The sequence below is a fragment of the Rhinolophus sinicus genome, chromosome 13 (genome assembly GCF_057876585.1).
Source record: "Rhinolophus sinicus isolate RSI-liver-muscle chromosome 13, RSI-T2T, whole genome shotgun sequence".
NCBI lineage: Eukaryota > Metazoa > Chordata > Mammalia > Chiroptera > Rhinolophidae > Rhinolophus > Rhinolophus sinicus.
The window spans coordinates 63,210,214-63,235,410 of record NC_142513.1 but is presented as its reverse complement, the minus strand read 5'-3'; the positions used below and the strand labels follow the sequence as shown (position 1 = coordinate 63,235,410).

The window sequence follows — 25,197 nt, the reverse complement described above, 5'->3', positions numbered from 1 at the left end:
TTAAGTGCACTCCCCGTTTCTGCAAAGGCACAGCTGTAAACCTAACCGCTCCAAGACAGCGGTCTCATTTATATAAACAACTCTGCTTTTAGGCTCAGTGGCCCTGATGGAAACACAGATAAGGAGGTGGGCCAGAGGCAGGATTTCAGGGGCCCTGCTGAGTCTGCCCAGTCCCCTGTAATCCCCTTTCTTTCCAAACTGTCCTGTCCCGTATGCTGTGTGCGCTGTGAGCAAGGGTGGGGAAGGGTGCGGTGGGTGGGCCGCACTAGCCCGTGGCTTTCTGTGGGGGCTGTTGGCAGTTTTGAAGGACTGGCTGCTCTGCTTTCGGGGGCGGGGGAGCTAGGCGTTGTGTCAAGCAGGGTGTGTCCTGAGAGCCTTTCCTGGGCCTCCTCGCTGCAGGACAGCTCTGCCTTCCTCGACGAGTCCAATAACTTAAATGGCTGCTCAGCTTGGAACGTTTCCTTCAGTTAGGAAACCAGAGGTCTTCAGTTCTGCTCTTTTCAAATGTCCCTGAGGTGAAGCTCAGGGAAGCCTTGGGAGGCTGCTTGCTCCTTAGCTCCTTCGTCGTGCCCTCCAGGGTTCTTACTGAGCCTCTTGATGGAGGAGAGCGAGCAGGAACGGCCGGGCCTCTTTGGCAGGTGACCTGGGCTTCTTCCTGTTCCAGGTGATCGTACAGTCAGGCCGTCACCCCACGGTGCTACAGAAGCTGTGCCAGCTGCCCTTCCGGTATTTCAGTGACCCTCGGCTGATCAGAGTGCTGTTCCCGTCACTTATCGCTGCGTGTTACAACAACCATCAGAACAAGACCGCCCTGGAGCAGGAGATGACCTGTGCCCTGCTGGCCACGTTCATCCAGGTACCTGTGTCTCTGGCTCGTGTGCAAGCGAAAGCTGTCGGCTCTGGCATCCACACTACTTGTTAACGCTTTCACGTGTTTCTGTGCTTGAAAATTAATTGCTCAGTTCTCGGGATAGTAAAACTGGGGCTGAGTGTTGTGTAATTTCTACCTGGAGGATTTCAAGGAAAGGATATTTTTCCAGTTAATGAAATAGTAAACCTGCACTCAGGAAATGTTTTTAAAAGCCTGCCAGACTTCTTAAGGCTCTAACTATTCCATTCATCTTACGTTTATTCTAGTTCTAAGGAATAGATAATGATTGCTGAAGAAGGATCGATTAAAACTTCAGTTTATTTATGAACGTTTAAATAAGTATTCTTCGTATATGTATACACAGATCTGTGTGTGTATAATAAAAACCTGTTATATTGCTTTTATAGAAATGTAAAACTTTAAGTGTGGCCTTCCCTGTTCTGATCAGTTGAAGTCTGTAGGACTGGAGTCAGAATTGGCGCTGTAGTGAGGCAGGGCAGTATTTTCTCATCTAAACTAACTTGGTCAACAGGCAGTGGGAAAATCAAGCTGGCTGTCCTTGAATATTTGCTAAGAGCTGATCCCATGCTTTCTTCCCCTGTCATTGTAGACCGTGATGTGCTGAAAGTCTTCCATTTTCTTCCAGCTGTTCCACCATAAAGTCAGTGAGGTTTTGCTCCCTGGCACAGACGTGCCTAGCAGGCGTAGTGCAGTGACAAAACGGGAAGGAGAGCTCCGCTCCGGTGGTGTCCTGCCCGATGTGCAGACGTACCTGTTGAAAGGGTGTGCTGGTGCCTACCCTGGAAACAATTAGGGTTTACAATCTTTAAACTGTTCTCTATTAGATGATCAATTAAAAATGCAACTAGACCATTTATGTTCAGAAATGTTTTATTTTCAGCAGAGTTGTTTTGTTTTAGCCTCGGTTCCATTTTCTGAAGGTTTTTTCAAAGATACTGAGTTCTATGGGTAGGGTACAAATTTTTATAGAACGTCTTAGGATTAAATTAGAAACTTAAAGTCATATAACCACCTTATCAGTGTTTAGGATTCTTCATGTCTTCTTAGAGCTCTAGGATTACATTAAATTAAATAAAAAATACAGAGAATTTTAAGGCTGATCTTAAGTTCGATCATTCACTCTTTCATTCGACAGGTGACTTGGAGTGGCTACGTGCACTGGATGCTGCTCCGGGCACTGGCCTGCAGCGGTGAATGGTCCAGATAAAAACTCCTGCCTTCATAGATCTTTCATTAACGGGGGGGGGGGGGGGGGGGGGGTGTACTCAGACAAAAAACAAATAAGTTACACAAACAGCATGTCGGCTGCTGCTGAGTGCAGTGAGAAAAGCAGGGCGGGAAGTGCTGCCAGGAAGGTACTGTGCAGGGTTTCTGGCATGAGCCGGGCTCAGCCGAAACGCTGAGGACAGAGAGCAGATGAGCGCTTGTACCAGTTGAGTCCCTTACGTTTTCAGCAGCTTGGGAAACAGTTTGTGGAAATATTAATGGTACCAGGATCTAAAGTGGTAGCGATCGTACATGTTACTTGTTTTCATCTTGTATTGATCTGAAAGTACTTGTAAATCCACTCTGCTCTATTACATTCAGCACACATTTACCCGTAAGCGAAGGCTAGTTTAACACACATTCACCATACAGTTTAACACATGAATCATGTAAATGCTTTGGAAGTTTATTACAGTGCTTATTTGGGATAGAATATTAAATGTTACATTAGTAGAGTAAAATCAGGTGTTTTTCAAAAAATAATTGTGCTCAAGGGAATGAATATACATTGGATTGTAGTTTATAAAATGGTTCTTCGAGGTCTCCATGAGTTAGGTTATTAACAGTCACTAGAAAATGCTATTAAAAATAGGAGCTTGTAGTTTCTGAAAAGTTACATATCATATACTACATTTTTCATTTTCCATCTAAAAGCAAAATTACTGGACTTTAAGCTGTAGAATAATACATAAGCACTTTAATAGTTGTGTTTTTAAAAAACGTTAGAAATCTGTCAACATTTTAATACAGTAAATTTGACTAAAGTGTTTAGTTCGTTAGATGAAAAAAAAAGTAGCAAAATGTAAGTCATTACTGTTTGATTTAAATTTATGAGAACCCGCACTCAACGTCAGTTTCTTCAGTTTTTATATTTGGGTTCCATAGTATTTGTGAAAAAATAGTTGTTTCAGAATTCAGTAGCATTTTTTTCCCAGTAGCATTTTTAAAGTCGCCCTCAGTGAAATTCTCTGTTTGTAGCATTGGTATAAAAACACTTTTCTGCTCTCACACAGGATTTTGCACAGACTCCAGGTCAGGCAGATAACCAGTCTTATCAGCCCAAAGGTATGTCTCTATTGAAATTAAATGTCATGTGTTTGTTAGCTGAACGGACATGTTTCTCACTCCATCCTCTGGAACTGTTAGAGAAATCAACTTAATTACATCACCTAAAATATGTGCAATTCAGATACCAAGTATATTTCAGTGAGTAAAGAAATCGATTTTGTCGTCAAGCATGAGTGCATCAGAATATGCAGAGAAATCTATGGAAGTAAAAGCACAAAACATCTTTGTGTAATTTATACTCGCCTCATGTAAGATATAAGAAATGGTGAATAATTGCTAAATTTATTTAGTAATATAGGAGATATCAGATCATTAGCATAGGCCTGCAGGATTGTCATAAATGTGAAATCACATAGGTTTGGTTCCCTATCCGTGTTCAGAATGAAATTATCAATGACAGGAGCACATATTTCCCCCAAAATTGAAGTACTTGAATTTTTTTTTTTTAAATAAAGAATGCAAAAATTGTTTGAGAAAATGTGAAATTGAGAAAAAGCTATCAGATCACAAGCTTTTTTTCCTGTAGTGTTCCTGCTGAGGTGTTTCCTGTGATCAGAGCTGGAGATGTAGAATTTTAAAGAGCATTTTTCCTATTTCTAATATTCTGCCACCCAGATGTATCAGTTCCGCTCTGTCATGACAGCACCTCTGACCGAGACCCTGACCCAGATTGTCCCCAAATCTTCCACTAGTTTGAAAGTCTTTAAAGTGGCCCATCAGAGACCCCTCCCAGCAGGACCCTCTTGGGCACCCACCAGCAGCCCTTACTTGGCAGGGGGTGGGAGGCTCCCCCTTGGACTCTGACACACACACACACACACAAAGTTACCTATAGCGGGCAGGTGTTGAAAAGTACAGCGAAGAGAATACAACTAAAGCTGTAACAATATCATGAAAAATATGTCATGTTTATTGACTCAGGAACTCAGAGAAGTAAACAGAAAGCTGTGCCCCTTCTTAGAAATTCAAGTCAACATCAGAGTCAGTACCTTTTGTCTAAGCCAGAATCAGTGTGCAAGTTCAGTTCTGCTCTGACTCAGACTTAAAAAAAAAACCACTCTTGGAGGCTACTCGGGAGAAATCAGCATAATTTGTTACGTTCTCTTACAAAACACTTGTAAAAATTGTGAATATGTGAACGTACCTAGAAAAATCTTCTAATGTATTATTTTTAGGTGTACAGCCATTTCTTCACCAGTCAGCAGTGGAGACATTCTTTTTCCTCCTCCTCCAGCTCCTGAGGATGAGTCAGCAAGTGCTGTGTACCTGGCGGCAGGGTCCCTGGGGCTGCCTCCATCTGCCCTGCCCGGTGGGCTAGGCCTGTAGGAATCTCACCCTCTTTCTCTCCCTCCCAAGGGACCCTCTTCTCCAAGCCCCCTGACTTCCCTAATTACAGTGAGCTTACTGCACAGAGCAGCCAATGGGGAACTGGTCTCTGCTTTGCTCAGTCCCCACTATATTTGGTGACAGCTCAAAATGTGTTACTTGATTTTGAAGGAATGATGATACCTCACTAAGTGGCCAGTTTACACCTTGCCACCTGTTCCCCTTTTGTTTAGGTTAAGTCCCCATAAAATGTTTCAAGACATTTTGAGCTCATTGACCCACGAAGCTCCTGGTAGCATCGCCTGCTTACTACCCAGGACAAGTTCTGGTTTGCAAATGCCCACCATTCGGGTGGCTACCCAGCTGTGACATTATGGCTCTGCTTACATCAGTGGTCAGGAAAGCTCCTGATTGGACCCTGCTTTCTTAGATAGGTGACTAGATGCCAGATTGAGCATTTTTAGTGATATTTAAAGTAAAATCGTGTTTTAAACTAAATAGACTATGTCAAGTTTACATACAGATTTACCCTCTAAGGGTAACTTAAGGATAGAATATATGGCTGTCATTTTGTTTTGTTCACCATACTTATTTTCAACTATTTTCTTACTCTGCAATCCAAAAGAAAATTTTACATAGAGGTTAATGTCTGAATATGTTAGAAGCATAAAACACATTGTGATTAAAATATACTGTATATTTTATACTATTAATCAATTACCTTGTTTACATGAACTGTATCATGGTTTCTTTGAAGTTTATGTCTCCACTTTGTATTCAGATAAAATAATTTTAATTTCATAAATATTAAAGAATTGTAACTCTTTTTAATTTAATTCTTTTCCTTTTTTCCTCTCAGGAAAATGCCTCGGCTCCCAAGACTATCTTGAGCTGGCTAACAGATTTCCTCAGCAGGCCTGGGAAGACGCTCGACAGTTTTTCTTAAAAAAAGAAAAATAATAAATGTTTTGGTTCTATATCTGAGTACCCTTATTAATATTTTAAATTGTTCAAACCCTCTAGCTGTTCCTGAAGAAAGTCATTTTCACATGTTTGCACTCTCCCCTGTACGGTAGACAGAGTTTATCCTTTGCACTATTTATACTGACTGTCCGTACTGTAATGTTCTGCTGTTGAGTTTATTGCATTTATGCACAATATTTTGGAGTTTGGTAGCTTCCATCCGTTAATATGTACTCTGCATTTGTAATATGGGTGGTAGACATAAAATTAGCAAGTCTCTTCTGTTCTGGTAATAAAATACCTTATTCTGTTTGCAGTGGTGACTTTTCTTGTTACAGCAATACAATTTTGAAAAAAGTGCCAGCTGCAGCTCTGTAAGCGTCTTAGGTAAAGACCTGGTGAAAGTTAACCTGTTGAAATTTTACCTCAGTGAGGTGTTAGGAGTAGAGATATTTAGGACACTGGTCCATTCCAGTTACGTGACTGTTTTCCGCTGCTCGCAGTGAATTCAGAGCAGTGTCTTCGTGGGTCTGTCTGCCTAACCTGCCCGGCACTCGGAGCCTCTCCGCACTGCCCAACCCAAGTCACTCACCGGAAGAAAACCCAACCCGAAAAGATCAGCTACAGTGAATGACCGCGAAGCAGCTCCCGAAATGCGTGTGGCCGGAAGCCACTTACAGGACCAGGTCACAGCGCTCGCTCGCTCGGTGCAGTCTGAGCCCACGCGGCTTCTGCACCCGAAGCCGGCGGCGCAGAGCAGGCGCTGAGTGACAGCAGCCACCGCTTCCGCGGGTGAGGAAGGACGTTACCGAGGACAACTATCTGTTTGGAAAAAACAGGTCTGAATACTCAGATTCAAGACGTGGGAGGGGCGCCGGAAAAGACGTTTCTTCGGTGTTTGCAGCAAACCTACTTGCTGACTTTCGGGACCGAGCCCACGCAGCTGCTGCATTTGCAGCTTCCCAAGTGGGGAGAACGTACAGGTCCCATTTCACAACGACAACAGGCGACCTCACCCCGAGCCGGGACCCTGGGCTCCAGCTCGTCTGCACTGCAACCGGTTCCGGCGGACCCGGACCCGGACCGGGGGGCCACAGACCCTGTACGCCACCATGGAGCAGCCACCTTCGCCAAGAGGAGAAGTCAGCGATTTATGAGGCTCGCTGCAGGACGCCCCAGATACACTGCGCTTCTTATTTGGTCTACAGCCGAAGTAACCGACACACGGTGACCACCTCCCAGGAGCAAGAAAACTTGTAATCCCACGGCTTCTGCCCCAGTCCGTGCGGTTCGGTCCCCGTCAGGGATGGGGCCAACCCACCAAGCCCGGGCTGTCTTACCGCCTAGCGGCGGGCGGCGCCGTGACCTTGGTCTGACTACCCCTCCCACCACCTTGGTCATTTCTTGCAGAGCTCCCTGCCCGCTTTCTAAATCCTGGGGTCTCAGTAATCGGGGAGGGATTACTCACCACCTTGTTCTTCCAGTACCTTCTCTCTGCTCCCACGATGCCGGGAGGGGGGTATCCTGCCTTCTGTACGCAAACCACCCCCTTAAGTAGGTGATCTCCCTCCAGCTGCTGACCTCTCCACCCTGAGGTGCCCTCATCTGAAGCCACACTCACCTGGCACTCCCGCCTTTCTGGCACGATTGCTGCCAGCGCCCCAAACTTGATTTTTACATTGAGCCACTCCCCACCCAAATCTGGACCCCAATGGAGTATTTTCTGAGCCCTTCTTCTTTCCCATTACTACTCTCGTCCCCATGCACAGCCTCTCAACAAGGTGCTAGTTTGATATTGTGACTCAATCCTCATTCTTGCATTGAATCCCTGTATCTTGAAGAAAGTTTACCTTTACATCAATCAGACCCATATGTAAAAGCCTCTAATCTTCCCTACATCATCTTAATAAACTGAATTTCCTGCTTTTATCGCAAGTCCACTGGGAACTTCTCTGCAGATAGTTTATTATTCATTCATTGTTTCCTCTCTCCAGCGCACTGATGTTCACTCACTCTCTCGCTCTCTTTGGCGAACACTCATTTGGATGGGAAAACACAGCCAGCTAATTGTGTGGCAATTTATGCCCTCCCCCAAAAGCCGCAGTCGCATAATCTCACATTTTCTTGAGAACAATTTTAGACAGTGTCTCACTTAAACCCAGTACTTGCAGCCGTGACACAACTGAGTTTTAAGTGAGTCCATATTCAAAACTGAAAAGCTGATTTCTGTTCACAGCCCATTAAATTATAAACTTTGTTGGGAATGCTGGCACAGGGGCTCTGAATTTCCCAGAATTATGCAGCCTTTCAACATGTATTAAATTTTGTGGTGTAATAACCAGAAGCCTTTCCATCTCTGGGAATCCCTTTCCTGCCTCAATTTCATAGAGCTATTCAAATTATTAGATAAATCTGAGAATATCTTATTCTAAAGTGAATCCACTTAAATAACTCCCATTTTCCACCTATGGCCTTTTACTGAAATGACTTGTTACTACGCAATTGGGCATCTCACTTTAAACGTTCAGTAAACATACAACACTTGTAATTGTTACACATAATTCAATTTACAAGAAAATCTTTACTGTATTACAGATGTTTAAAGGTGACCTGGGAGCCATTAAAAATGATATTTATTAATGTAACTAACCATAGATCTGACACCTCACCAGGAACCACTATAATAAAGCTTCAAAGTCAAACCCTTTCCCTGGAAACCCACATGGAAAAGGACCTGCCCCTTTGGGCAGCTAGCAACAAACTGCAGGAGAAAAGCCTAGGACGCTTTATACAGTGATACAGATAGATACAGGCAGGCATCGTGGTACACCATCACCGCTTTTATCTGGGTTATTTCCCAAGATTCAAAAACACACGCTCACATAAATATCAAAAAGAGGAATTAGGTTTTTGATCTATGGATCAAAACTAGATAGCTATTTCCATTCCTAGCATTAAAACACTGCTGAAAAAAGCCTGTCAAAAGCAAAAACTTGGAGCTAATTAACAACAAACATTAATGAAATTCTTTATTGAAGGACCTATTGTTTCCTTTTGAAAATGACAAAACCCAGTAGTCTGGATAATTCACAAGTTTTTGAAAGCAAGTTTTTCTTTTTTTTTTTTTTTTTTTGGAAGTTTAGCCCCCTATCCAATGGCCAGTCAAAAGGTAAAAGGAAATAGCTATATTTCTGTTTGGGAGGGAATGGTCTAAGTTAAGACAATGAAGCCTCCAAGAGCCTAACCCTGATTATCAAAACCGTTTCTGGGTTATTGGGAGGTAAAGCTGGTCCTCATTAACCCTACATATCTCTTCCTTTATCTCTAAGTTTACAGCACCATTTCCTAAATCCCGAAGAAGGGGATATTCTGTTTAATTTTTGTGCTAGCATCACTTTGACTTTCAGGAAGCAAGATAATAAATGTGGCCCGATTTCCCCATCTCCTATTTTCTTTCAGTAAGTGCCAGCCAGTCTTCCAGCCTTCCATCTCTCAGCCAGAGTCCTGCAATCAGCTCTGTTCCAGTGGCTGTGGCCATCCAAGCAACCCACGGCCTTTTTACACAAGGCACCTCCTCCTCTACCCTGCGACCAGGCGCCCGGCAGACACCTTTTTCGTTTCCAGACTATCTGAGCTAAAAGAGAAACTACCCCCTACTTGGGGCGCTGCCGTTCTTTCCAAATAAATCCTGGGCAAAGAAGGATATACGTGTGACTCATTTAACTCCAGGGACAAGGAAACGGAAACCAGACATTCTTCAAGAGCAGCGGGTTGACAGGTAGGCTGGTGGCCCACCCCGCAGTCCACCGAGCAAGGCTGCGAAAGGGTTAAATGTTTGTGAAGGGTAAAACTTGAGCCTGCGTTTTGTGTGCTTGCCCGGGGCTGCTGGAGATTCGGTATCTCGCTTATTTCCTGCGATCTCTAAAGCCAGTTTTCAAGAAAACAAGTGGCAGGGTTTGAAATGTCACACCGAGTGACCTGGGCCATCCCCGCCCCTGCATTCGGGTCTGGAAAGAAAATAAACCAAGGACACGCCAGACTGGTTCTGGGTGGACCCGCGGTCCTAGTGGGGCCCTGTGGCTCCTGCGGTGTATCGCTTGCAGGTGATGCCGGCGCAGATAAGGGGCCGCCGCCCGCCTCTACTCCGTCTAGACGAGAATTAATAACCGGCGAGACCCGCGGGGCGGCGCGGAGGACGCGCCCCGTCCTCCGGACCCCGGGGGCCTCGCTACGGCGGCGCGGGGCCGGGCAGGCGGCGCGCTCGGGCCTCCAGACCGACGGGAGGGCCTGGTGCACCGGCCGAACTTGGGGCGAGGGTCCACGGCCCGGGCCTGGGGGCACTGGGAGCTGAGCCCGGGCTGTGGGAGCGGGACTCGTCCTCGCGGGCCTGACCTCAGGACGCAGGCCGCATATCCGCGGCCACCCGAGTGTCGCAGTTTCCCGCCCAAACGCAGCAGCCCGCCTGCCGCGCGCGCTCCCGCCGACCAGCTCCCGTGGAAGGGGGAGGGGCCGCGAGCAGGGGGCGCGCCGCTTCCGGGACGGCCTCGCGCGCACGCGCATGGGGACCGCGCGTGGCGCACGGAAGCAGCCCCGCCCCCCGCGCGGCGTCCAATCCCCGCCAGGCCCGCCCCCGGCCGCGCTTGGACACGCGGTGCGGCAGCGCACGAGGCGCGGGTGCGAGGACCCGCGAGGCCCGGGCCCGCACCTGAGCAGTAAGGGCCTCATGGCGCCGACAGCCCACAGGAGCAGCATCGCACCGGGTTGTTATTTTTTTTTATTAAGATCAAAATATTCGTCCCACCATGAACTGGCTGTTCTTACAATAAATAACAATAACTTACGTTTTGTTCGGCAAAGGCTCACACGCTCTGTCATCCGTCGACTGATAATTTAAGCATTTTCAAGGTAAGTCTCATTTCTACTTTTTCCGGTATTCATGCGCTTTGGGGGCTTGAGGTCTGTTCCTCTGGGTTGTCGCGTCCTGTCCGCGCTGGGGCCCCGAGAGCCACGGAGCCGCGGACGCAGGGAGAGGAGAGGGCAGAGCTAACGCTAGTAAATCCCAAATTCTGGTTCTGGAAAAATACGCGTCTTCAGAGCAGGGCTCTCGGATCTGGTGGAAAGCAGGTGCGTCCTGGCGCTCTTGGCTGTCCTGACGCTTCTCTGACCTCTCTCTTTAAGTAATAATAATAACAATTACAAAGGCAAGAGTTGTCAGCTGACAGGGCCTGAGCACGGGCGAGTCTCATGCAGGGAGCATGCGCGGTCCGCGGGCCCGGGGTCCCCTCACGTCTCCACGGGACTCGGCACCATGCTGTTGGGCGTGTCGGGGAGCTGTGAAGACAGGGAGGTCACGTCGCTGCCGGATGAGTTGCCCAGGGAGCCAGACTCGGAGAAGGAGACCTGGAGGCGCCAGGTAGAAGCGGTGAAGGCGCGCCCGAGCCGGGGCTGCGAGTCGGGGTGCCCCTTGGGGAGGAGCCTCCGGCTGGTAGACAGCCCTTGCGGGGAAGTCGGCCAGGCCCCCAAGTGCACGCAGGCATCCTAGAGCGGGGTCATCCCTGGACCCCTCCTGCGAGCGCTTTAATCCTGGGAGACCTGGCTTCGAGTGAATTGTGGGCTGGGGTGCGGTTGCAGCCCCCGCCCCCCCCCCATTGCCAGGGGCCGTCCCAGCCGTTGATCCCGTGGGAAGCCTCCCCTCCCCCGCACCTTGGCTAAATCGCTAATCCCACCCGGAGTCCTGAGGACGCGCGGGCCAGGCAGGGCCTCACCAGCTGCTGGAAGGCGGGTTGGTCCAGGTCACTCTGCAGCGCGAACTCGCTGAGCGCTTTCCATGGCGGCTGGTACGTCTGTACCTCCACCGCGCTGCCCTGCACGGCGCTCTCGTGGCGGATGGGGCTGCCCGCCACCAGGGGCGTCCCGGTCAGTCCCTGGAGGCTCTTTGAGACAAGCACAAGTGGGGGTGGGGCGCACTCGAGTTAGGTCTTGAGTTTCCCGCCACCTTTGAGACTGGGGTCCCGGCACTGGCGCGCGATCTGGGGCCTGAGGCGGTTTTCAGGGAGGCGCGCTCTCGACCGCACCCGGGTGAGCCTTCCTTCCCCGGCGAGGTCACCCCGGGCGGCAAACACGCCACCACAGGCCAGCCTCAGTGCTAGGAGCCACCGGGCAAGGGAAAGCGAGCTAGGCGGGTCACAGCCGGCCCGCCCTGGGTTCCGACCTGTGCCGCGGACTCTCGCTCAGGTCAGCGGCTGGGACCAGGATGCAATAATCGAGGAGCCCTAAGCCTCCACGGAAAGCCTTGCTCTGGAGGCACAAACACACGCCGTCCGGAGGCTCCAGTCTCCCCAGAAAATGGAACGCGTTTGCGGGGCGCGAAGCCCAGCCTCACCCCCACCCCACCCCGCCACACACACACACACACACACACACACACGCACACACACGCCGGCTCTGCCCACGGCCCCTCACCGTCTTATCGCCGTGCTGCTGCTGCTGCAGCTGCTTCATCAGAATGGATTTCTTCTTGTCCTTGCATCGCTTGTTCTGGAACCACACGCGGATGACCCGCGGGCTCAGGCCGGTCATTTCCACCAGCTGCTCCTTCATGAGTGCGTCCGGCCGCGGGTTGGCGGCGTAGCAGGTCCGCAGGGTGTGCAGCTGCTTCTCGTTGAGCACGGTCCGAACGCGGGTCGTCTTCTCCGCCTGTTTGTGCGCGTGCGGGCGCAGCGCGGGCTGCCGGCCCGCCCCGGGGTCTGCGCGGAAGGGACGCGGGTGAGTGAGGGGCCGCCGGCCCGCCGCCGCCCGATTTCGTTTCCCTCCCATTCGTTCCTTTCGTTGCGGTGTTCGCCTCACTTTCCGTCTGTTCGCCCCACCCGGAGGGCGGTGCGCATTGTCGTCCTTTCCCGAGTCCCCGACCCGGCTGCGGCGCAGCGACCTCCCCGGAGCGCGCAGTGGCCGCTCCCTGCGAGCCTCCAGCACTTACCGGACCCCCGGGTGCCCGCGGGGGCTCGTGGGACTGGGGATAGAGGAAGATGAGGGGGACACGCCCGGGGCTTTGGAGGGGGCCGGATTGGGGGGCTTGATCCTCGCGCCCGGGGGGCTCGCGAGAGGCCTCCCCACACCCGGTTCAGAGGCTACTGGGATCAGGCCGCCGAGATCAGCTGGGCGCGGCTCCTCCCTCAAAGCTCCAGGGTCGCCGGCCCAGCGGCGCCAGAACTGCCCTCGCCCGGCCTCAGGTTCTCTCCACCCGGGAAACAGGGCCCGAGGCTCACTGCCCGCGACAAACAAAAGGGCGCCTGTGCGGTCCCAGTCCGCGGTGCTCCGTGCACCGGCTCCCTCCCGTCCGCAGCCGCTCTGCTAGTCCACGGGCAGCCCCCCTCCAGGCATGTCTTGCTCTGGATGAACATCTGCAAGAGCCCACCCAGCCCGATTTCCTAGCTCTGTAAGAGAAGACGCGGAGGGCCAGGGGAGAGGGGCGTCGCCACGCGGCACAGCACCAGACGTGCAGCCTGGTCTGGGGACCGCCGCTTCCGGTCGACAGCTGCCCGCCGGGCACCTGGGACCCCAACCACGCACTCAGACGCCACCCCCAGGCAGGCGGGTCAAGACTCAGAGCATGCCCTTTCGGGGTGTTTTCTGGGGTCGGGAATCCACTGTGTTCCCTCCCCACCGATGAGCTCTTGGCTAAGCTGTTCATCGAACTGGGCCTCAAAACACTGACAGCAGCTCTTTGTTGGGGGGTCAGACTGTAGAGCCCAGGCCTAGGACGGAGCTGTGTCCCTCCCACCCCAGGCAGGCTCCCTGTCATCATTCCCGCTCCTACCACCGCGTCCCACGTACTGATCACAGAGCACGCGTTCTCCACAAATGCCCCGGCCACGCGCACACTTACGCCATCTCAGCTCGCAGGGACCCACAGGCGGCTTCCCCGCACACAACACACTCAGCCGCGTCCCCAGCGGTTCTGCACCCACAGGAACACACAGCAGGGACAACTTTGGTCCCAGCGCCAGCGGCCCCACACACGGGCCCTCGTGGGCTCGGCTCACCTGACAGATGCAGGCCGCGCGTGGGGAGCGGGCCGGGGCTGTGCGGGCTGCCGGCGGCCGCGCGCTCCAGCAGGAGGCCGTGGTCGGTGCGGCACAGCAGCTCGTGCTCCCGCAGCGAGAACTCGTCGCCGGGCAGCAGCTGGCGGCTGCACACGGAGCAGCGGAAGCACTCGATGTGGTACACGCTGTCCCGCGCCCGCATCACCAGGTCACTGCTGCTGAAGCCCACCTGGCACTTGGCGCACTTGATGCCGAATAGCCTGTGGACGCGGGGAGGGCAGTCAGCGCGGAGCTGTGGGCGCCGCAGTCCCCGACGGCAGGTCCCCGCGGCCTCACCTGACGTAGTCCCTCTTGCAATAGGTCTTCCCGTCTCTCACGAAGCACGTGCACGTCTCGTCCAGGTACTGGCTGCACTCCGCACACTTGAGGCAGGCGGCGTGCCACTCGAGGTCGGGGGACACCCGCAGGATGAACTGGTCGTGGATCTGACTCCCGCAGCCCACGCACGTGGCCGAGCCCGGCTTCTCTGCAGGGAAGGGCGCACGTCAGGCCGGCTGCGGACCCGCCCCGCCGCCCCGGCGAGAACTGTGCCCACAGGGAAAAGGAAGCGGACTTTCTAAAGGTCCAAACAACTGGAAACGAAAAAGCAGAATCAGAATTTGTGAAGGCTTCTGTCTCCCTCCCCCCCAAAAAAATTCATAACATTCATTTGGACCCAGCCGTTTTATCCATTTGCGTTGTAGCTAAAAGCTGATAGTGTAGGTGAGAAGAAAGAGTAAATGGACAGCGGAGCTCTGCAGACCCGCCGCGTCAACACCGAGCGGGGACGTGCCGGCCTGTCCCTCCTCGGCGACTCCCTCCAGCCCCAACCACACGTCGGCTTTCAGCGGCTTCTCCTCGCATCCCCGCGGACATTTCTTGATTTAAGTATCCCAGATCAAGCTGGAGAAATCCTCCTCACTTGCGGGACCGAAAGACAAGCAACACATAGAAACCCCCGCACCCCTAAATCACCCCCAATTGCCTTAGCGCAACACAGGAACAGATTTCACTGCCTGAGCTCAGCCCTAAGGCTTGAGAAGGTGTCTAATTATGGATTAAAACAGCAGGATTCCAACGGATAAGTCGTCCTGCAGAAGAAAAGGCATTCGTTTTGCTTTTTCCGCCCCAGTGTCCTGTCAAATCGAAGCCACTTGTAGAATCCGCTCCACGTTCTCCTGCAGCAGAAACACCGCCTGTGAAGCACAAACACACCCGCAGCCACACACAGAGGAGGACTTACTCTTGGGATGATCCCCCATAGCACCCAGAAAAGGATAAGGAAAAATAATGTCCACCATGCAGAAGAAGGCGTGCGCAAAGTGTGCGGCCCGGGCCCAGCACGAGGGTCGCGCGCCCCGCCGGCTCTTTGCTAACTAAGTCGGGCCCCGCGGACTTGCAGGACCGACCGCACCGGCCCGCACGCAGCATGACGTCAGCACGCAGTCGCTGGGCCAGGGGCGGGACCTGCGGCGTCACCAGCCTCCCCAGAACAGGGGTGCGGGGGAGGTGATGGGGACCCGCGGTGGGTGGGTGGGTGGGCGGACAGGCGTGCTGGGTAGAAGGCGGGGGTGACGCGGGATTGGCTGCGAGGGACGGGGCAAGCCTGATTGGCCGGAGTGAACAATGGAGTGCAGCCCCCCTCCCCGAAATCTGCGCGGAGCCTCGGGCCTGGCGGGTGTCGGGGCTGGACCCCGCTTCCACTTGCGGGGCGGCCTCCCAGGCACGCCGAGTGAGTGAGGAGCTGGATACCGGGGGAGTGAGGGGGCCTCGCCTGTCAAAGCTCCCTTTCATAAATACAAAAACTAAAATCCACTCTCTCGGGACGAGAGCTGGGGAAATGGTCTGCTCGGACATGACCATCACCATCCAGCCGGTCACCTTTCTCCTCTCGTGCGCCTTTGTTCTCAGGGTCCAAGCTGGAGACAGAGGGCAGGGAGCAACCACCGGGGTTTGGATGAACTTCTCAGACTTCCCCATCCGCCGCCTGGGGAAAACGCCAAACCGGAGCACTGGGTGGGAAGCGCCCAGCCGGACTCCACAGACGCTCCCGGATCCTGGACTGAGCTTTGACACGCATTGTTTGGGCGGGGGGAGTGGGGAACACGCATTTTGGTTCCGATTCCTTCCATCCTTTCCCCACCCGAATAGCACTGCTTCTGAAAACCATGCTGGGGTCGAATGTGTCCCACTTCCAGAAGAAACGATTTTTTATGAACTCTTCTTTTTCATTTCACAAGCCAACTGCAAAGCAAATAATCAGAAACAAACGTGTCGCGTGGGGTGATTTACCGTCTGCGGCGGCTGGTGCGTCAAAACCGCAACTTCTGAGTAAAGTCCAGGCGTTTCTTTCAAAGAAATCGCTGTGGGTTTTGTTTGAAAGGGTTCGAAGACTAGCCCATGAATTATAAATAACATTTATCCGACCGAGTGAGTGTTGTTTTCCCATTAAAAAGGGCACCAAGAGCTTGATGCGTGCCGGGATGGGGCGCGGTGAGAGCCTGGGGAGGAAATGTCCCCACTGGAGCCCAGACCCGGGCCCAGGTCTCCTCGGGCGCTTCGGCCCCTCTGCTGAAAACCGAAGGCTGGTTGGCCCCAAGCTCTGGGCTGCGCGTGGGGAATGGGCGCAGCCAGAGGCATTGCAGACGTAGCCTCGGCTCTGTGAGGACCCACCGCACAGCCGGTGCGCGCCCACCCTCCCCACGCTGTGCCCAGCGCTTCACGCCGGCAGTCCCGTCGACTCCCCAGGCTTTTGACCACTGCTCCGGCCTTTGGAATGTGAAGTCTTCTCGCGGGTCCAGCTCTTTTCAGCACAGCGTCCCAGCGCTGTGCCAATAGGTTGTTTCCTGCGTCTTAGGCCACTAGCGCTCTCCTTGAATGTGTTTGCGGCAGGTCTGGGGTGGGGAGAATGCTGCGTTTGAACGGATGTATCGATCTAAAACAACAGCAACAACAAGAAACGGGGTTTAGTGACGGGCGGGCATCTGTGCAGTGTCTGCGCCAGGCCGCTCTGTGACCTCAGGCATCTCATTTTACGTCTTTATCTGTAAAATGGGGGCCTCAGCGTCCTCATATGTAAAATGGGGGCTCAAAATAGTAGCTACTTCGGCTATTGTAGGAGTTAAACTCTTCTCCAGACAAGGCTTAAAGCAAAATTTGGCACCCAGTGTGCGTGCCATCCGCATAAACTGTGAGAAGTCTCATCACGGCTGTAGCCTGTTTCAAGTTCATGTTGAGAGCCTGTCTGCTGTGTGCAGTGCCTGCCTGTGTGTGCCTGCCAGGCAGGCTCACATCCCTGTTTGGGGGCCCCCCGACAGCGCCTGCAGGCTCACACATGCACGTGCGCAGGGACCTGCGGTCCCCAATGCCTGCCTCTGGTTCTTACCCGCTTGAGACCTTCACCTTCCTGGTGGTGTTTTGTCTCTGATTTTTCAGGGAATCGCATATATGGGGAGGAAGGCAGGATCATCACTGCCCCTATTCTCACAACAGTGGAAGGAAGGAGTACTATTGTTAGAATCGTCCCTATGTCCCAGGGGAGGAAACTGAGGCTCGGAGAGGTTAGGTAGTGTGTGGAGCCAGGATCTGAACCAGAACCTGCCAGAGGAATCACTGCACCTCTGGCCTCCCCACGTGCACAGAGGAGCGCCCCACACAACGGAGGCTGTTGCACTAATTCTCACCCCGAGTAACAGAAAGGACATGGAGCCCCCCACCCCCCGCCTGTTCCCCGGCTTGTAAGTGACAGAAACAGAGCTGGAAGCCAGGTCCCCTGACCCAGACCAGGGCTCTTCCTGCTGGAGTCCCTGGGGACGGGATAGCCACAGGTCACCTGCGTACCAGGCCTGTCCTCTGACCCCTGCCTTCATCCTTCTCCTTACCCGTCCCCATAGGCCTCTAGTCTCCTCCAGAAAGGGCCTGGGCGTTCATATCATCACCTGCCATAGGCTTCTGAGAGCTCAATTTCGGGGTGGGCCCGGGCACCATGTCTCAGAGAAAAGCAGCGAAGGCCTCCTGGGAAGGGGAAGAAACATGTTGAGTCAGGGTCCGGCTCCAGGACGCCCCGATGTCTCTCCAAGGCACTCTTCCCCGCCCCCACCTGACTCCCTGTGAGCAGACAGGGACCACCGAGCTGTGGGCAACCTCTTTTCGGGTCTCACGCCCACCTGCCCTCCTGACCCCGGAGGCCCTTGCTGCCCGAGGCATCCCAGATGTGAATCAGTCAGTTAGCTTCCCGAGGTCAGACCACCAGTCAGAGGTGGGGCTGAGGCTCGCACCACTGTCCATGGTAGTAGTTAGAGACTTGTGCTCTTGAGTGTGTCCAGACGGCAAGGGCCTTGTTCGCTCCTTTGTTTGTCACTTGGTTTAGAGTGGACATGGGTCCAAGTCATTCTGTTTTAGGAAACCCACAGTCTGCAGACTCTTGTCCTTGGAGGAGCAACACGCTCGTTATACAAGGATGAGGACATGAACTCTTATCTTTCTTTTGACACATGGGAGCCTTTGTTTCTTTTCAAACCCCACGCTGAAGGTAGCCGCCAGGATAACCCTCCAGACCTGGATCTGGGGAGGGGAGGGGTCCTGGAAGGGCTGTGCCTGGTGCCTTCTGGGAAACTTGCATTTCTCCTCTCTTTCCAGAAGGGGGAGCTCCAGCCGGCTCACCTGGCCCCGGGCCCTGGCGTTCCTGCATGGTTGCTGCCAGACTGCAGACTTCGTGGCCTACATCTTCTGGTGTCCAGTTCTCTTCTACAACTATCCGTCCCCTTGCCGACATCCAAGCAATTGGGAAAATGAAAAACACAGGAGGAGAAGGAAAGAGGGCGAGACTGAGCTCCAAAGGGAATGGAGCGGCCAAACTAGGGTTGGAGGGCTGCTTTGCAGAGAGAAAAGCCTCTGGCGAAAGGGCTGGGCTTCAGCCTGGGGCCCTGGGTGGACAGGATGCCCTTCACTGAAACAGGCAGCATGTAGGGAGGAGAGGAAGAGGACAGTAGGTGACAGCGACTCTCTGCTTGATCAAACTCTAGCCAGGCTCCTCTGACCCTCCTACTACTGATTAAAATCTGTCCTTGGCACTTTAGTGTTGGGCTTTGTTCACCGTTGACTTAGGGTCTGCACTGTGAAGCGAGCCGGGGCACACAAGGGATGTGAGTGGGGTGCCCGGAAAGGCTTCCTGGAGCCCGGTACACTGAGTGTGATTCTTCCAGGCTGAAGAGGAGCTGGGAAAGTATTGGGAAGGGGCCAGTCTTGCAGGCAGCAAGCGGTGTGTGAGTCAAGCGCATCTGGGGAAACCTTAGCAGCCCGATGAAGCTGGAGCAGGAATGAGTATGGGCAGCAACACAAGCAAAGCCACAGAGACGGGAACCCCCCCAGGGCCACCCAAGGCAGTGCCATGTGCCTGGGCTGTCGTGAGGAGGCAGCAAGAGCCAGACTGAAAGGGAAGTTTGGGCCACACTGTGAGAACGGCCTGTCTGAGGAGTTTTGAAGGAATTGTCTGGGCCAAGGGGACGTGGCCCGGGCGTGGCTATGCTGCAGGGAGCCAGACACGTGGGTGAGGACCTGGAGGCGAGAGGAGAGCAGTCGGAGTGAAGGAAGCAGGTGAACATGTGGCCTTCATGCCACTACCTCTCGGAAGTGGGCAGCAAGAAGGGAGGCTGTTTGGGGACCCGTGCACAGTGGTCAGTTGCTCTTAACCCCAAATGACATGGGGTGAAGGAGGGAAGAACTTCTGCTTGTAATCCTGAGGGGAAAGGAAGAGAATGCCACTCACTTGTCACTTTCTTGGGAAAGATGCTGAAAACTCCATCTGAGCGGAGGCAACAATCCCGCTTCATGAGTTGCGTCTTTCTGGGGTGGCCAGTGCCTGGGTCAGTGACCGTGGGTGGGGGCCCAGAGCTGCCCTGGAGCAGTATTTCTAGACTCTGATGAAGGGAACTGTCAGCTGACCGAGTCCATCTGACTAGAATGTTATTGATGTCTCTGTATTTATTTCCCCAGCATGAAAACGAATTGTTGTAATGAGCTCTTCTGTCCTGCACGGATGTGTGGGTGTGTTGTGGGTTTAGGGGGGCTGGTTACACCACGTTACCCATTATAGATGCCTCAATTGTCCTAAAACAAATTGAGAATGCCTCTTCATGAAGTTACTGTTGTAATCTTCTAAAGGTTTGGAAGGCTATCTTTTATTCTTTCCAATACACATTCATAAGAAGCTAAATCTGTGTGTTTTCTCCTTCACGACAAGGACCAACAGACTCGTGTCCTATTTTGTCTATTTGTCACCTTGAAACAAAGTAGGAATTATAAATGTCACCAAATGCGTGGCTTTAATCAAAACCCATCAAACAACAATTTTTCAAAAGAACCTGCAAAGGATCCTCTTTCACTGGAAAACATCTTCTAGAGGCCAGAGCTACTGGCACGTTCCAAAAATAGAAGCTAAATAAGATAATAGAACCTGTTTGCCAGCTCTTGTCCAGCGGGATTATCCGATGTCTAATCGGGCACAGATTTGATCAGTGTGATGGTGGAGGGGGCCTTAGTCCGGCTCAGGAGGGAATCCAGTCAGACCTTCATCTGCTCTGAATGTGTAATTGGCTTGGAGGCAGCAGAAAAGCTGCTTGTACCAGATTTTGCCGCATCACCGTGATGAGGTCTGTTTTGATCAGCTTGAGTTATGGACAGTATAAATTATTTACAGCCACTTTAGACATGCCTTGCACTCGTAAAGACCTGCAGAACAAAATGATAATGCTTGCTGTGCTGCTGTTGGAATCTCATTTAGCTGAATTCTGGTGCCCACAGCTGTGGAAAGCAAGGGGGAGAGAGATCAAAGGACAGTAGGGTCACCAAGTACTGACTGTGGATGACGAGGTACCGGAGGTTGAGCCGGGCTGGTGGCAGCTGCCTGATGCCCAGAACCCAAGATAGGCCCAGCATGGAGGCAGAGTGTGGTGAGGCTCGGCCGGCCCAGCACAGAGACCGCCCCACAGGCGGGCAGCGTTCAAGGTGCCAACAGCCTGTGCAAAGTAACTCCATTTTTGCTACAAACTGAAATGACAAACTCAGCAAACGGAATCGAAGGCTATCTCTCAGACTATGTTTATGTTCTCTGACAAGTGCGACTATAGAGTTTTCTGTTTGCCAGATTTTTGATTTACCCATTGTGGTACGCTATGCACTATGATTTTAGAGGGAAAATACCCAAATCGATTTTTTTTTTTTTTTTAGAAAGACAAAGTGAGCCCTGAATAACCAGGGAAGACCTCGAGAGTGAGGTGGGCATTGAACTGGTCTGTGTGACACTGGGTCCCAAGAATTCAAGAACCGAGAAAAACACAACGGGACATCACAGGGCACTGCCACATTCCCTGATGCCAAGTGAGATGTTAGAAACAACAGGTACTATCTATTATCATTTCATTTAGGGGGAAACATATTGACACCAAAAAAGAAAAATCTAGCTTCAGGATAGTTTCCACTGGGCTGAGTGAAAGACTCATTACATCACCCTGACTTTTCCCATTTGGCGACAAGATGCTCCAAACATCGTCATCTTGGGCTGAGGCTTGGGAGGAGGAGGTGCTTGGCAGCAAAGCTGGGGGTCAGGAATGAGCCTGAAATGTGGGGCCCCGGAAAGCCTGGCGCGTCGCTTAGGCCAGTGCTCAGTACAGTTTCATGGTGTGAGTGGGTCAGTGTAGAGATGCCTGGGGGCCAAGTGACAATGTAGTCCCTGGGGACTTCCTAATGGAGGTCACTTGAAACCCCTTTTCTGAGCACTGATGATGCAGCCCTGAGTAGCACACCGTTGCCCCTTCTCAGAGAGGAGCTGACCCTCTGCAAGCAGAGATGGTATTAGTCTCCGTCAGTAAAGAGCTGCCGAACCACAGTCTTCCATGCAAAGGGCATGAGCGGGAAGGGCCACCATTCCTGGGGGCCTCAGCTGGGGACCTGCAGGCTCTTGTGCATCACTTAGGCCTCGTGTCCCCTTCTGCCCATGGGCATATTGGAGAGATGGGCACGTAGTAAGCTCCTAGTAAGACCTCGGTCCTAGGTGCAAACCTCAGGCTTCACTAAGGTATTGTGAAGGCTGCAAGATGCAAGGTTCATTTGCCAATCAGACAAGTTCTCTGCCATTCAGCCCATGAATCATACATGCCTCCTCTAAGAGCCTGAAAGGTGAATATTCTAACACGATAAAGTAGCGGGAGAGACAAATTTCACTAATTGGGACAAAGCAGGAGGAGGTCACAGTGCATTGTAGAAGATGTTGACCTCAAGGTCACCTTGTACATTGTACATACGTCATAGTAAACGTCAACAAAACTGACAGTGGATGAGTCACTGGCAGTGGAGCTCCCACCTTAGTCGCTTTCACAAAGATAAGGAGCCCAGGAATTTAGAACCTTCGTTACTGGTGTATCTATAAATGAGCCAAAGTCTGAAAGGAGAGTTTTAGAAAATAATCAGCTTTGAATGACCGTGGTTACCGTCGTCTTCGTTAGTGCAGCTTATTCTCACAGTTTTGATGGTTGTCTTTCCTTTAGATCCTTCATGCAAATTCTCAGCCTCTAAACTGAATTACAAAGCCATGAATTGCAAAGAACGCTCCAACTTTGATGTCACATTTTGGGAGGTTCTCCCTACTTTCCCAAATGGGAATTACTTGGATTGTGGCTCTCCTTTTAGGAAGCTTGTTGTTGTTGTTGTCTTTCTTATGGGGAGAAAACATATTTTGGGGGCACCTGCTATGAGGTTCTAGGATGGAAGCCTTTGAGGGCAAGGACTGTGTTTGTTTTGTCCTGCCTGGGCCTAGAAGAGGGCCTGCACACAGTGTGCTCAGTACGTGGCTGTGGAGATTGTGGTGTCTGGTGTCCCTGCTGGGTGCTTCTTACACAGGTGTTAGCCAGCCTCCAAAATGGCTTTGGGTGATCCCTGCCTGCTGTTATGCTCACCCTGTGTAATCCTCTCCCACATTGTATCGATAGCTTAGCGCGACCAGTAGAATGTAGCAGTCATGACAGTATGTCACTGCTGAGTGCAGGATGTAAAAGACTGCAGCTTATGTCTCGATGCTTGTCTGTCTCCGTCAGTCTCTCTGGTCACTGCCTCCGGCAGAAGCCATATGGATGGGTCTCCTGCCAACAGCCACGTGTGTGAGCTTGGAAACCTGTCCTTCAGTCCCAGGTCAGCCTCCAGATACTGTAGCTCTGGCCAGTAGTTTGCAACTTGTGACAGACTGAGCCAGAAGCACCCAGCTGAGCCACACTGTGATTCCTCACGCTCAAAGGCCGTGGGACAACACGTGTTTCAAGCTGCTGGATTTGGGGACTGATTTGTTATACAGCAACAGACAACTAATACCATATATACTCCCACACATTTGTCACCACAACTCTATAAAGACAGCATTAGCAGCGCTCTCTCTGACCTCTGTGAAGACAGAGGATCAGTGTCTTAAGGAAATTCAGGAATTTGTCTAAGACATCTCAGCTGAAAGAGGAAAAAACCGGATACAAACCCAGGTCAGACTCCTGCTATCTCAGAATAAAAACATCACCTTTCCCCTGCCCAAATAATCATATCCTTAAAGTCTGTCACTCTGTTATCATTTGGGATTTCAACATCTGGTAATAATAAGAGCCATGATTATTAAAAATATACCAAAGGAAGCTGTTTGCATAACCCATAAATGTTCGAGGTTTCACGGTCATGATTTTCAAACACAGAAATGACAACACATGGAAAGGAACATATAAGTTGAAAGGAGAATCTGAAAGTGGCACCATTAACATCATCTGTAGGTGTTTTTTAGCACAAAGTTTGGCCCGTTTTCATGTGCTCTATTGTAGCAAGGCAGCATGTTGCAAAATAATTTCTTCTTGAGAACACAGACGAGCCTTGAAAATATGAAGCAGGTTTTACGAATGCAGGCCCATTTTTACGTGGCCCACATTGAAACAGAGGAGGTAGCCAGCAGTAGTACCATGGGGTCCAATCGCCATCAGCTTCCAGATTTTAAGTGACAAAGTGGGTGTGCTGTGCAAACGCAGCTTTGAGACAAATCCCTGGGCCTCGCCGTCTAACTGACCGCTGCCCCCAAACGCTTTTACAGAAATTCTGGAGCAGCTCTGGAAAGTGGTGAATTCAAGCCATATCGATGGATGACAGACAGCTGAAAGGTGTCCGGCACGTTAAACTCGGTGTAAAGCAGCAGTTCCCAGTCAGTGAGCCGGAAACACAGGTGGGTCGCGGTTCGCGTGTACGATGTTATCAGACGTTTGTCATTCACAGTTAAATTACTGGCCTTTTCAAATGATGGGTGTTTTTAAAAAAGAAAATAAACGAGAGGACTTACCATAACATCCCTTACGGGATGTGCGTGTGCATCTACGTTTGTGTACGTAGCTCCATACTGTGCAGTTTAATAAAGTGATTTAAAGTGTACAGTTCAATGCTTTCCAATATATTCAGAGCTGTGCAGTCATCCCCACAATCTATTGTAGACGTTTCCATCATCCCTCCAAAGACAGCCCACACCCATTAGCAGTCACTCCCCATTCCGTCCTCAGACCTGAGCAACAATCATCCCCCTATCTCTAGAGACCCCTGAGCTGCTCTGTGTCCCTTAGTTTTTCCTTTTACAGACTGCATGTGAATGGAATCGTATATCTTGTGCCTGGCTTTTTCCAGTTGGCATAATACTTTCAGACTCGTTGTTGCACGTATCAGTAATGTGTGCCTTTTTATTGTTGCATCATGGAACTCGGTGGTGGACCATACTCAGCTCTGGGATCCATAGCAAAGTACCGTAGATTAGGCGGCTTGAACAACAGAAACATGTTTTCTTGGCTCTGGAAGTCCAAGCTCAGGGAGCCAGCGAGGCAGGGCTCTGCTAGGGACTCTCTTCCTGGCTTACAGAAGGCTGCCTTCTCTCTCTGTTCAACTGCGGGACAGAGGAGGGGCGCAGTGATGCCCCCAGGAGCATCATGTCACACAGGGCAAGTACGGCCGGCGTGTTAAGAGGGTTGCATTTTATCCTAAAAGCAGTGGTGAGCCACCGAAGTGTGTTCAACAGGAGAGTAAGATCACCAGCTTACCCTTGGGTTGCAAGGGAGATGGATGGGAGGGAGAGTGGAGGCAGCATAGTAAGCCAAACAGGGCAGGCAAGTGGAGTTCCAGGTGGCTTTGGGATTGTTTTGGAGGTGAATTTGCTTGATTTACTGACAGGTTGCGGGCGATGAAGGAGAGAAAGGAGTCCAGTATGACCTCAGGTTTCTGGCTTGCACAGCTGGGCAGGTGTGGGAAATATTCCCTGGGGAAGGGAAAACTGGAGCGTTACATCCGGAAGGGAAGGCCGAGTCCCTTGTGGACATGTGCCTTCGAGGTGTTTAGGGACACCCTGAAGAGATGTGGGGAGGCGGCTGGATATGTGGACGCAACGGTCAGGAGACACTGGGCAATCAGCGGGGTGGAAGGCAGCTGGGTGTGGGCATGCCCAGGGAGAGGAGAGTGCGGAGAGGAGAGGGCTCGGGCGCGCCCCAAGTTACGCCCCATTCAGTCTACTCTTCCTTCGGCACCTCCGGCCCTGTCTCTAGCCATTCC

The 25,197-nt window shown here is 51.8% G+C and overlaps 2 protein-coding genes across 28 annotated transcripts in view; one reads left to right on the top strand and one right to left on the bottom strand.

Moving 5' to 3' along the window:
- The window catches only part of SCAPER (S-phase cyclin A associated protein in the ER), a 220,490-nt gene extending 214,663 nt beyond the window's left edge, over positions 1 to 5,827 (top strand). For 24 of the 26 annotated variants that reach the window (XM_088789438.1, XM_088789431.1, XM_088789429.1 and 21 more), the window contains 3 exons: positions 665 to 856; positions 3,172 to 3,223; positions 5,412 to 5,827. In XM_088789438.1, coding sequence (XP_088645564.1) covers positions 665 to 856; positions 3,172 to 3,223; positions 5,412 to 5,512 — 345 coding nt within the window. In that variant the 3' untranslated portion in view covers positions 5,513 to 5,827. Of the gene's footprint in view, positions 1 to 664; positions 857 to 2,027; positions 2,153 to 3,171; positions 3,224 to 5,411 lie in introns of those variants that run through there. The other 2 variants (XM_074318180.2, XM_074318191.2) reach the window with 2 other exon arrangements.
- A 4,442-nt stretch (positions 5,828 to 10,269) lies between these two features.
- On the bottom strand, positions 10,270 to 15,073 carry ISL2 (ISL LIM homeobox 2). Of its 2 annotated transcripts, none has more exons than XM_019751198.3 (6): positions 14,840 to 15,073; positions 13,894 to 14,083; positions 13,558 to 13,817; positions 11,978 to 12,261; positions 11,281 to 11,448; positions 10,270 to 10,846 (listed from the first exon to the last, which is right to left on the bottom strand). In XM_019751198.3, exons 1-6 carry the CDS (start codon positions 14,895 to 14,897, stop codon positions 10,799 to 10,801), a joined length of 1,008 nt encoding a protein of 335 aa, XP_019606757.2. In that variant the 5' UTR covers positions 14,898 to 15,073; the 3' UTR covers positions 10,270 to 10,798. The 2 variants fall into 2 exon arrangements, with proteins under 2 accessions (XP_019606757.2, XP_019606756.2); XM_019751197.3 differs by having other exon boundaries at positions 10,270 to 10,915; positions 14,840 to 15,069.
- Positions 15,074 to 25,197: the final 10,124 nt, after the last annotated feature.